The following is a 13,235-nucleotide window of genomic DNA, read 5'->3' on the forward strand; positions in this document are numbered from 1 at the left end:
ATGTATGAAACCAATTAATAAATGTAATGCGCGTTTCAAATTGTGCCCAGTCTCAATATAATATCCCCAACTATCTCAAAACAAATCTCCCATCTGTATATCTACGTAGTATGTTGCCAAATGCACTTGTTTGAAGAGGACTTAAATGTTGGAGGCATAGCTAACTCTGGCGAACAGTTAATTCAGTTCATTTACTTGTTTTGGCACACAAATCTTGATTTGCCTTCTCTGACGCCCTCTGGTGTCTGTAGCCCACTCTGGATTGCCTGCTTATTCATATGCTTTCTGAAGCAGAGCCAAAGCCATACCCACTGATGACATCACCTCTTTACTCAACCACTGTTAGGTGAAAGCTTTAACTTCAGACTTTGGAGGTGGGCTGCACGCACGTAACTGGAATGCTATCCCCCCTCGCTCTTTCTTAGTGAGGGAGAAGGAAACTGACACAGTGAAAGCGCCTACAACAGCTTGCTGATGCTGCTTTTTGTCTGTGGTTTCTGAAACGGAGAGGCTTTATACCCATGCTGGAATTACTAGGGTCCTGCGTTTATAAATGGAATTTCTAGATTTGTTGCTGCTTTCTTTCTTTTTTCCTACTGCAGCCTGCTGGTAAGTATTTTCACTGCTTTTTTTATAATTAGTATTCAAGTTTGATTCAGAGATTATTACATTTAACTACATTGCATGAGGAACGAAAAATAAGAAGCGTGCAGAGACTGTTTCAAAACAGCAATGAAATCCAAAAAGAACATTTATGAGGGTTTTTTAAAATAAAAGCGGATGGTTTAAAAACTATGTTCAAACTGGAGCTTTGTGGTTTAAAACAAACGTTATCTAAATAATCAAATGGTAGACTTTGCTGTTGTGTTCAACAAAATGCTAAAGAGCATAGAGATCACACAAAAATTCAGTGTGTATATTTTCTGCTATCTCCAACGCTGTACATGAGGCATGTGTGTTCCCTTAATACTTATTTTTACAGCTAAACAAGGAGATCAATAGTCCTTTAAAAATGAGTGCTCGTTCAAGAGCCAACATCTTAGTCTTCTTGGAAGAAGTTTTATTATTCTTGGAAAAGGATAGACAAACAGCTACACCTAGATTTTAAAGCTTGCATTACTACTGAAATCCCATATTTGATGCAATCTAATACCTAAGGCAGACTAATATACATATACATGCACACAAAAACTCACCACATGCACATACGCACGCACACACATGTACATACAACAATCTTCAGTGTGATGCCAAAGATGCATAAAGTATTTGACCTGCATTACAAGCTACATAACTTAAGCCAATAACTCTAATGATACTTTAGAATGAAATAGAGATTGCCACATGGGTTTTTTTTTTTTTAAATAGTACTCTAGGAATTTTGTATAAAAAAGCTTTTGCCTTGGTTTATTTTCTGGAAACCAGAAAATCTTCCATGCTGCAAAACAGATTATGACTATAATTCTAAAATTATAAATACAGGGTTTAGATTTAAATTAAAATGTTAGAACATGTATGCAAAAAAAGGGTATTTTTTTAAAAAAGGCCTACCATTCCAACAGATTCATTTAAAGCTATTTTTAAAAAGAACTAAATGTAAGACTTAATTGCTACTGGTTTTCAGAAAATTGTCTAATTGTAATAGCTTTTTCCTTCATTAACTGAATATATTATAATTGATAATATAGTACCTTCAATCCTGATTAAACTATAATCCAGTGTTTGTTCATTTATTTAGCAGTAAACCATGCAAAGCCGTAATCTCGGCAGACAAAACATAGTCCTGGTTTCGCTTATTATTCCCTATGAAAAAAAGTATAAATGACTTTCTAAACTATTATAAATTCACACTGAATTGCTTCATGTACATGTAAATCACTAAGGTACTCTAGCTACACACACATATACATACCCATACAGAGCTTAAATCTGCGCAACAGCTGTGTGTAGAATTTTGAGCATGGAAAATAAGTGTACTGAAAACACTTCTCCCATGTACAAAACAGTCCCATGTTTTGTAAGTCCATGAACCTAAAAATCAGTAAGTATTTAAGATTTTAAGTAAAAGGTTTATTCCAACTGCTACTTTGGAAGGATCAAAGTTGATTTAAGTGCAGTAAATGAGAATCAATTGGTAAGCACTGAATTTACCACCATCATTATCTAACTATCTAACGACTTAATTTATCAGGGTGAAAAGCCTATTTCACTGATTGTTTTAAATATTAATACAAATCATCTAGAATTAAATGCATGAACTATTAAATGCAAAAATCACTAGATAATTAAAAACTGCCATAGTGAAATAGTGAAATTTTCAAAGATTGTTTTCTTACTTTTTTGAAGCAATTATTCTTCTCTAATATAATTTGAGAAAAGTTAAGTTGTAATTTGGAATCCAACACAGACTTGATTATTCAAATCTATCTCTATAATCCTAGCCCTATAAGACACCCTAGTTCCAAAGCAATATCAATTTCAAGTCATTTATATAGGACTAGGTGGTTTTATGAAACCTTTAGTGTTTTAGGAGAAGTTTTCTTAAGTGCCATGAAAGCAAGATTGCTAGTATTTTTCTCGATATAGTTAATGTTGGACTGAATAGATAAACATATCTATTTTAGCTTCTGAATATTTTAGCTTCCAACATTTGAGATACCAAAGTTGAGAACTGTGGGTTCATATTCATAAGTTATTATACTGGAAAAGAATTTCCTCAATTTGTTTCAACTTTAGGAACTATTCATCACATAAGATTTCTTTCCATTCACAGCTTTTCTTCTAGTTCTCTCTCATTATCTTTTCCATTAAGGAACACTGGCCATCTACTGATATCAAACCTTATTTTTATTATTGAAATCTTCAAACTGCATTTTAAGAGTACCATCTCCCTCTAAAATTAGTGTAACAGAATAGCCACTATGAGAAATAAATGCTTTTTGCTCTATGTACTCCTTCCTCTGGAATCTTCCACACTCTGCCTACCAGAAGCCTTTGTGATTAAAGCGGTGAAACGAGACAGTTGCATTAAAAAAGGAGAGCCAGCTTTGCAGTTGCTGTGTAGAGATTTCTTGCAGTGTGTGCTACCCCCCAGTGGGCAGAATTTCTGTGTTCAAGTTATAGCAACAGTGTACAGAGTACTGTCCTTTAACTTAAACAACTAATCTATTAGATGATTTGTTTTGTTTTTCTCCTAAAATTTTAATAAACTGTAGACAAAGAACTTATAATTTCTGTACACTAAATGATGGGATTTGTTGGACAATAGCAGTGCTTCTTTTTGTGCATCGGAAGTTGAACTCCAATTTAATTTAACTTTAACATCAGATTCTGATTATTTCTCAGATCTTAATCACATGGACTTCCCATGATTTCAAACAATTTTACTTCTACAAAAGTGTTCTTCCAATTACTATCTAAGCAATTAGAGTATTAGAAGACATAACTATAAAATTAAAACCTAAAATTAACAAAAGGTGTTCCAACCTTCAGCAACAAAATATGTCCTAGAAATCTTTACATTAAGAGTTAGTATTTGGGAAATAAACTAACCAAAAATATATAATAAGGTAGGAATATTTAAAGTATGAAGAACTAGAAAAAAATATTTAACGTTGGCATCTCTTTAACTCAGGACCAAAGGTCATATATTAAAAAATAAATATTTTTAAGAATTTCTGACCAATCATAGCAATTGTTCTCTAACATTTGGATAAATTAAACTCAGAAACATTTGAAAGATAATCAAAGTTGAAATTCTAAACAGAGTAACTTGGAGCTGGTCCCATTGAACTTAAGACACAAAGAATTTTAGTATAAAATAATAAAATAAGTCCTAAGTTTATTGATCTGCCAATAAAGCTTGCTAAATAGATTGATGCTATATTTGGGAGGGAAAGGATTTGGGATAATATTGTAATTTCTCCCAAACTAGGAATAGTGATTTTTTTTTTGGTTGATTTGTTTGTCATTTGTCTTTTTGGTTTTTGCTTATTTGTTGCTTTTAAATAAGAATAATATTTCAGTATTTTTCATGCTTTTAACATATAAAATGCTTAAATTTGTGAGTACAATTTATATTTTGTTTAAAAGTTGCATTTTTATAAATAAAATTATGTTTTTTACCAGACAATTTTTAATACAAGAAATTATATTTCTATCATTTTTAGGATGACATGCTGAGATAGAAGATATCTCTGCTCACATTGTTTTATTACTTATAGAAGTCTAAAATTCTGGGAAAGCCATTGGCATCAGAATTTATTATTAATACAGTTGAATGAAAACTGTGAGCAAATCCTTATATCTCAGAGAAAAACAATAGCTCTGTGTGCTGCTTATTTGCATAAACCAAAGAAAACATCATTGAAATAAGAGAAAGATACAGAGGATTACTTCTCAAGAAAGCTTTCTAGTCTTTTGCCCCAAGCAGGATATTTTAACCTCCTTGTCCAATTTTTTTTAAAAAATAAACCAGCTTCCTGAAATACTGTTGGTATAAATCTCTCAAGCAGTTTAATTAGAAAACATATTATTATCAACTGCATAATAATTTAAGAAAGCAATTTGATGCATTTAAGTCATGTTTAACTAAAATATCCTTATAAGATTGTTTTATAGCCAAAAAAGTTTACTAGTGATTCTAGAATGATTAATCAAAATCCATATAGGAATTAATATACCTAAAGACAAAATAGGATGAGATATTTTCCTTAATCTACAAGCACTAAAGCATAAATCAAATACACAAAACAATTAGTTTTGTACAGCTGGGTGAATTAATTCTACTTATTATCATGTTGATAGCCAAAAGATTTTTTTTTTCAAAACACTGCTGTGGATTGCAGCTAGAATGAATTCAGCCTGCCATATCAGAATATCAATAATGAGTACACATACAATATTTTATCTAGAATATACATGGATATTCTATTTCCTAAAATACTGTCACATAGGTCTAGATAGAACTATATGACAATAAGAATAATTCACCTGAATACTTAGAAGAAAAACATCTTTTTGTGCAATGCAGTAAAATAACAAGTACTTTTTAGACATAAAAGGGTTGTTGTGGACTAGTGCATCCAGAATTTAATTTTCCTCCTGTTTTGTTCAAAATTAATGTTCCCTTTCAAATTTGTAGGCCTCAGTTTGATGCTAGGAAAAAAAACCTGGCCACAGTGTCTCTTAACAGTGGGGGACAATTCTCTTTTCATCTTGCAAACTCAGCTATAAATGACCTGATGTCAAAGAATATATAAGGACACCACCAGAAAAAAAAAGGCAGCACTGAACAAGGCAGCAAACTTCTATTCTGTTGGACAGGTCACTTGGCTTTATTATGCAAACACACTGTTCTCAGCATTAACTTGAGACATAAAGGATCTCTTGGAATTCTAGGATAATAGATTAAGGGAAAAGTAAAGAAAACACTACCTCTTTCTAATTAAGAGAAATGAGAGAATCCACTTTTTTGAAACAATCTTTTCTTTGCTTCAGGGAGACTTACTTATTTTCAGATAATTTTGAGGAAAAGATTGATAAATACAAGAACTATATTGTATTGCCTTTATTTTAATCCAACACTATAGTTAATATAAAATTGGCAGTACATCAGAGATTGAATATTAAGCAGTAGACTGGAAGAAAAATTAAAAGCATATGAAAATAGACATATGTTTTTCCAGTTTGTAAAACCAAGCTTTGCTTTCTTCGACTGAAGCAGAAATATATTTTTATACTTTTCTCTTGTTTTCCTTAAAAGACATCTCATTAAATCTGTCTTCCTTGTTAATTATATTAAAGCTTTACTTTTCCTATAAATGTAGTTCTTATTCCTGTTATATTATTCCTGCAAAACCTATTTGGAATTATTTTTCACAAACAAATATTATGAAACATTGAAAGAAATGTGTCCATTAACAAACAAAAGTGGATTACAGAATTAAAAACTGATTATAAATTGAATGAATTATAAACATCAAAACCACTTTTCCCAAAAGCTATATAGCTTCACAATTGAGACAATTTGCTAGTGAAGTGAGCAATGTTTTCTGCTTTCTTTCTGGTCTCTGAGATTTATTTTTCATTTCATTTGACAATTACTAATTAGATCTTTTTTTTAAACTGGTTTTTCCAAAATATTTTGTCTTGATATTTTATTTAATGTATTGAATGGCAATGAATCTGCATATATTAAGAACCTTTCATCATTATTAAAATAATCAAATCATTAGGTTAGTACATGCATAATTAACTATTTTAAATACGTTTTCAAGTCATCATCTAAGCAATTTTGATTCATTTTGCAGAAATATTTTTAAAAGCTATAAAAGCTTGACTAGTCTTTTAACCACACAGATATTTATTCTGTGCATAAATGACTAACAGTAAAAATATTAGTCAGCATAATCACCTAGTATTTTGGGATTAGAAATTTGAAACTGCAATGGGAGAACTCGGTATGCATTATGATTTTTAAAATGTCCTATTAAATTTACTTGAGTTTATTTCATAGTGTGTTTCAGACAGTAGTCTTAATCATATAAGAAGACTTATGACCTGCAGATGAAAAAGTAGACTACACACGTGCATACATAACTTAATTTAAATAACTATTCTCAGAATGGCAATCTTTTTTCCTATGCATCACAATCTAGCTTGTTACAAATCAGATAGTAAGAAATGTAAATGAAAAGATTTTTCATTTTTTAAAAAATATAATAAAATGGTACAAAACACTGATACAATTTAAAATATCAGCAAGATATAGAAAATGTGATGTTTTTTTTCACCCTAGCTGTACCCTATAGAAATATTACTGGCTGCTTCTTCCAGCAAAGGAAGGACTTTCTAAAGAATCCAGAAGGAATTCCACAAGATATTAAGCCAGCACAATATTGGGAAAAGCTACTGAATTTTTAAAAAATGCTTTTGAATACTTTAAACTACAGGTGTTTGCCTTCTTGAAAGTAGAACATCATAAATAGAAGCATACAGGTCATTCAAGAACCTTGGCCTTAATCTGCATCTTTTAGAGTCACATGTCATGTTTGTCAGATTCCTTGTGCTCTGTTAAGGCAAGCTCATAGTCATGTCTTGGTTGGACTCTTCTTCATGCAATAGCTAAGTGATCTTTGTTTTAAATCAATTTTCAAAGACTCTTAATAATTTCTATCTGATGGCAACTAATTTATTTTTATTACTTTTTTTAGGGAAGGATTGAGTGAAATATCTGAGAAAATTCCTTGTTACTTGCATTAATTTTTATTTCTTCAAGAAGAAAAGCCTCTGAATTAAAATCAAATTTCTGCCAAAAGGAATGGGCACCTGGAAATACAGACAGAATGAAGAAATACTTTAAACTGAAAATTCTGACCAAGTTCTAAATAAAACACAGAGCCCAGCAAGAATGGATTTATCAGAAAATACTTGCTGCTTAAGGTTTACAGCTGAATGATTCTGGACCAAAAACAGATCCTTGATTTAATGAAGAAGCCATCATAATTTAAGCCTTACACCACAAATAATTCTACAGACATGGAACTGACCATCTCTAGCTATACAACACAGAAAAGCTTCTGAGAATTACAAAGAATGCCATTTTTATTAAGGATATTAAACCAAAACAAAAAAATTCTTCACATGCAGACTTAAAATAAGGAAAATTCTCCCTCTCTCTCTTCTTAGAACTGTTCTTCCAGCAGAGTAACAGAACTATAAAACTTTTCTCTTAGTTAACTGGATGTTTTTAGGCTCCATGTTCAAAGTTCATAGAAAACACTGAATATAATGGAGCTCACCTGGAAATATACTCTTACCAATAAGAATAATTTAATGTATTGATGCAAAAGAAGTATAGATATGAGAACTAAACAAATTATTTCTCTCAAGTCAAACTTTTTCTGGAAAACTGGATGTCCATTGGATTAGTAAGCACAAACTATTCCCTCATATATTTAAATAAGGTAAGAACTCTACTGTCATACTAGAAAATGGTGTCCAGAAAAAAGATAAAAGATTGACCATGTAAAATGAAAGAATATTTCCTTCTATACAGAACCTAGATGCAAGCAGTATTAAAGAACTGGGTTTCAGTCCTTACTATAAGATTTGTACAGCAACGCTGTTCCCTAAAATAGCTAGCTCAGCAGCTATGTAATATATAGGCAATTTTGGATTGGAACATTATTGTATTAATATGTTTGGAATTTTTTTCTCAATAAATTTGGTTCAGTTTTTTCTTAATTTTATACAACAGTATAACAAATTAACCAGCTTTAGTTTGTAACAAATAAGCTAATAATTATAATGCATTATATATGGACATTGTATACTTATATTCATAAAAGTCATCAGTATGCTGATGATCAACAAAATGGGTGTTTAAGGCATGTTCATATCTCTATTATAAATAAAAGCTGCATTGCTGTCACTAAAGTTGAATTATTCCTGGTTTGTGTGTAGCATATAACCAAGGCCAAAGTAGAAATCAATATGGATTTGGTTTGCAGAGATATTTCAGCCAAACAAGTGGGACTGCTACATGATGGTTCATGAAAGTTGATTGATTGATTATTATGTGCTATCTAATCACTGTCAATCGTAATGACCATATAGATAGACCTTATAAGATCATTTGTATGTATACTTCTGAAAGTTACAAATTTAATTAATCCATGTGAAAAGTGACAAATTTACTATCCTAAAACCCACATCTCAGATATCTGAAGGAAATACTCTATTCCAAAGAATTGAGAGTTGATCTATCATATATAGCTCTCTAAAATTTCTGGGGTGGCAAGATGATTATTCTGACTTTTGCCAAAATGACAGGATAAATTCTGAAACATAAAATTCTAAAGCACAGCAAAATAAAATCTGGGGATAACAAGGAACAGAGTAAAATTTGTTGGAGTTAATTATGCCCTTGTTTTGTCATTTCTTATAAGGAAATCCATTCTTACATTACTATTTCAAGAAGTCCTATGTATGTATGGGTGTGTATGTGTGTGTATACACTCATACATGCATGCATGCATACATACATATCAAGAAATACAATAGCACCTTTTCCTGGAAAAATATGCATCTTATATATTTTAGATAATTTCTGTCTTATTTCAAAGTAGTATTTACCCTCTGCAGTCTGCTATTAATCTTATTTTTTTTCCTAGGTTATTGAAAATTAAGCACCAGTTTGTGTGCAAATCTCACTGCAACTTGACCATGATCAGTGTAACCTGGAGTTTCATCCTTATTTGGACAAAGATAGGGCTGTTGCTGAAAATGGCACCTCATTTTGCCAGTGCCAAACCATGCCCTTCGGTGTGCCGCTGTGATGCAGGATTCATTTACTGCAATGATCGTGACTTGACTTCTATTCCAATTGGGATTCCAGGGGATGCTACAACTCTTTACCTTCAGAACAATCAAATTAATAATGCTGGGATTCCTTCCGAGTTAAAAACCTTAATAAAAGTAGAGAGAATTTATTTATATCACAACAGCTTGGATGAATTCCCTATCAACCTTCCAAAATACGTCAAAGAATTGCATTTGCAAGAAAATAACATAAGGACAATTACTTATGATTCACTGTCACAAATTCCTTATCTAGAAGAATTGCATTTGGATGATAATTCTGTTTCTGCTGTTAGTATTGAAGATGGAGCCTTTCGGGATAATATTTATCTCAGACTACTTTTTCTTTCTCGAAATCACCTAAGCACCATTCCCTGGGGCTTGCCTAAAACAATAGAAGAGCTGCGCTTGGATGATAATCGTATTTCCACAATTTCAGAGGTGTCCCTTCAAGATCTTACAAATTTAAAACGTCTAGTTTTAGATGGAAATCTTTTGAGCAATCACGGATTAGGAGAGAAGGTCTTCACAAATCTAGTCAATTTAACTGAACTTTCACTAGTTCGTAATTCTCTTACATCAGCTCCAATAAACTTGCCGGGCACAAATCTGAGAAAGCTTTATCTACAAGAAAACCATATCAATCATGTACCACCTAATGCTTTTGCATATCTACGACAATTATATCGATTGGATATGTCAAACAACAATCTCAGTAATTTACCTCAGGGTGTCTTTGATGACCTAGACAATATAACCCAGTTGTTTCTTCGCAACAACCCTTGGCGCTGTGGGTGCAAAATGAAATGGGTTCGTGATTGGCTACAGACCCTGCCTCTCAAAGTTAATGTACGTGGACTGATGTGTCAAGCACCAGAAAAAGTGCGGGGCATGGCTATCAAAGATCTCAACAAAGAGCTATTTGATTGCAAAGATGAAGATGTTGTAAGCACGATCCAAATTACTGCTTCAATACCAAACACATTATACCCTGTGCAAGGACACTGGCCCATTTCTGTGACCAAATCTCCTGAAATAAGGACTGTTAATCCACATAAAAATTACAGAACAGCTTCTCCAGCACAGGAAATCATTACCATTGTAGTAAAATCTGTAAGCACGGAGACTATTCATATTTCTTGGAAAGTTGCACTACCCATGACTGCTCTGAGACTTAGTTGGCTCAAAATGGGTCACAGCCCAGCCTTTGGATCTATAACTGAAACCATTGTTACAGGGGACCGAAATGACTACCTGCTCACTGCACTTGAGCCAGATTCCCCATACCGTGTATGCATGGTTCCCATGGAAACCAGTAACATCTATCTATATGATGAAACTCCTGTCTGTATAGAGACCGAAACTGCTCCTCTTAGAATGTACAATCCTACAACAACCCTAAACCATGAACAAGAGAAAGAACCATACAAAAACTCTAACTTGCCCTTAGCTGCCATCATAGGAGGTGCAGTGGCTCTGGTAGCTATAGCATTGCTTGCTTTAGTCTGCTGGTATGTCCACAGGAATGGTTCCTTGTTCTCAAGAAATTGTACCTATAGCAAAGGACGGCGAAGAAAAGATGACTATGCTGAGGCTGGAACTAAGAAGGACAATTCCATCTTAGAAATCAGGGAGACTTCTTTTCAGATGATCTCTCTGAACAATGAGCAAGTGTCTAAAGAGGAGTTTGTAATACATACCATATTTCCACCTAATGGGATGAATCTATATAAAAACAACCACAGTGAAAGCAGTAGTAACAGAAGCTACAGAGACAGTGGTATACCTGATTCAGATCACTCACATTCATGATAGTAAGAAAATGGAAGACTTGGGGTAGTTACTTTTTCTCACAAAGGAAGGCAACTTTACTGGTTGCTGGAGTACTACAGAACACTGGATTAAAAGACTGTATAAGCAATGTATTGTACATTTGCCATATAATTTATATTTAAGAACTTTTTATTAAAAGTTTCAAATTTCAGGTGACTGCTGCGATTAATGTAGCAAGGATGCCTGAAAACAATTCTATATTTTAGTATTTTTTAGTAATTTGTACTGTACTTTCCTTCCTACTATTGAAATTACAAACCATTTAACTTTTGTGTTCAACTGAGTAAGATGACTTGTTGACTGTGAAAGTGAATTTTCTTGCTGTGTTGAACAATCAGGACCGTTACATTTGAGATCCTTGTAAGTATAAGCACAGGCCATATTCACTTTGGTATCCGTTAAAGGTGTTTTAAAAAAATGGCTACAAAATTGATAAAAATACAATCCTGGGTATATTAAACCAATGAGCATTTAATAAATTAAATAGCAAAGTAGTGGGCAATACCGGTTATATAGTTATAAACAATAAAATAGCTGTTGAAAACTACAAGTAATTGAAATCTCATAAGGTAGATGTATTCAAGCACATTTCATTGATGCAAATAGAGATGTGCGTGCAAAAGGTTTTTTTTTAAATAGCAAAACCACTGTATTACAGGAGGATTGGGTAGGATGATCTGTTAAACCATTCAAAGCCAGACAAGAGTTAAATAGGATTGAAACTTAGAACACTTCAATTGTTCTGTTTCAGACAAATCTGCACATGGAGAGTAAATCAAGGCTGGGGAACATCATCCCCTGTTCTTCTCGCTGTATACTGTCCAGTATATTCCACTGTCCTGCCCACCTTCTTGGTTTTCCAATATTTCCCTTCTCTTGCTTTAGCTGCTGCTGCCAATATCTCAATGAGATCCCACAGTGTCTCAGCTTTCTCAGTCTTTCCCTCTTTTCCCTTCTATCAATTCCTTATGGACTTGGTTTCCTCACCACCCCTTAAATTACTTCTTGGACAAAACAGTACCAATTCATTCTGTGCATGGAGCAATATATATGTTTCAGTTTGGATATGGAATACCTGAAACCATCTCTTTCATGCAGAGAATGTTTTGCACATGTCTAATCCCAATCTTGTCATTGCTGAACAAAAATGTACTTGCGTCTAATTGTTAAAATAATGATTGTATCTGTGGAAACCAGAAAGCAAAATGTAAAAGTTTCCTAAATGTCTTAAAATCAAAAAGAAAAAAACTTTTAAAACATATGTACCCTCTAGAACCTGTATAATAGAGACAATTCTTTTAATCTCACTAAAGCATATATTTATCTGAATATCCAGTTAAATATATTCAACACAGATGCGTACATATTTCAACTGTCATCAAAAATATTGCCCATTATTGTCATAGGTATCTGGAAATTTCTTAATAGACATGAAAGTGAAGACATGTTCACCTACTTAGCTATGATATATTTTAATACCCAAGACATTTTGTTGCTGTAATTGTTTTCCCCCAATGAAAACCAAAGTGCATTTTACACCCTTTGGCCAATCTAGTATGTGCCTTTATCAAAGTCAGATGTATTCCATTTTTAATTGGAAACGAAGTTTTCACAAATATAAAGTTAAACTATAGAAAGATGTTGACCTTAAAGCTTAATAAGCTGTAGAATGAAGTACAGAAAAATAAGTGCTCTTCTTATCCTCTGTACAGTACACATACATATGTGTGTGTGTGTGTAGGTATGTGTGTTTTTAAAAAGTGCTATATGATGGAATACCTTCAAATTTTCCATTCTGCACTGAACCAACCAAGTAAATTACGGGAACAAATCTGAATGATTGCCTACATCTACAAAAAAGCATAGTATTTAACAAGCAGTCTTCTCTGAACTTTCTATTACAAAACAGAAAGAAACAGGATATGCAGAAAGAAATAAGTTGAGTGGGACAGGTTCAGATCCTTCCTTCTGTTATTACGATTTCTTAGTTTTTTGGCTAGTCATTATCTTCAATACCATCTACTTCACTAGTAGGGCTA

General features: G+C 32.8%; 2 protein-coding genes across 2 annotated transcripts in view; one reads left to right on the forward strand and one right to left on the reverse strand.

Moving 5' to 3' along the window:
- Positions 1-13,235, reverse strand: part of MACROD2 (mono-ADP ribosylhydrolase 2) — a 1,059,851-nt gene that overhangs the window by 979,170 nt on the left and 67,446 nt on the right. The gene's annotated exons all lie outside the window — the stretch shown is intronic.
- On the forward strand, positions 334-12,178 carry FLRT3 (fibronectin leucine rich transmembrane protein 3). The gene is made up of 3 exons (XM_014063876.2): positions 334-609; positions 7,215-7,967; positions 9,177-12,178. Exon 3 carries the CDS (start codon positions 9,229-9,231, stop codon positions 11,173-11,175), a length of 1,947 nt encoding a protein of 648 aa, XP_013919351.1. The 5' UTR covers positions 334-609; positions 7,215-7,967; positions 9,177-9,228; the 3' UTR covers positions 11,176-12,178.

This window comes from Thamnophis sirtalis, unplaced genomic scaffold (genome assembly GCF_051295495.1).
Source record: "Thamnophis sirtalis isolate CommonGarterSnake01/CBP01778 unplaced genomic scaffold, rThaSir2_p1.2 scaffold_5, whole genome shotgun sequence".
NCBI lineage: Eukaryota > Metazoa > Chordata > Lepidosauria > Squamata > Natricidae > Thamnophis > Thamnophis sirtalis.

What these genes read in the sequence shown, in the direction of transcription:
- FLRT3 (XM_014063876.2), top strand. Translation starts at nt 9,229, where the DNA reads ATGATCAGTGTAACCTGGAGTTTCATCCTTATTTGGACAAAGATAGGG.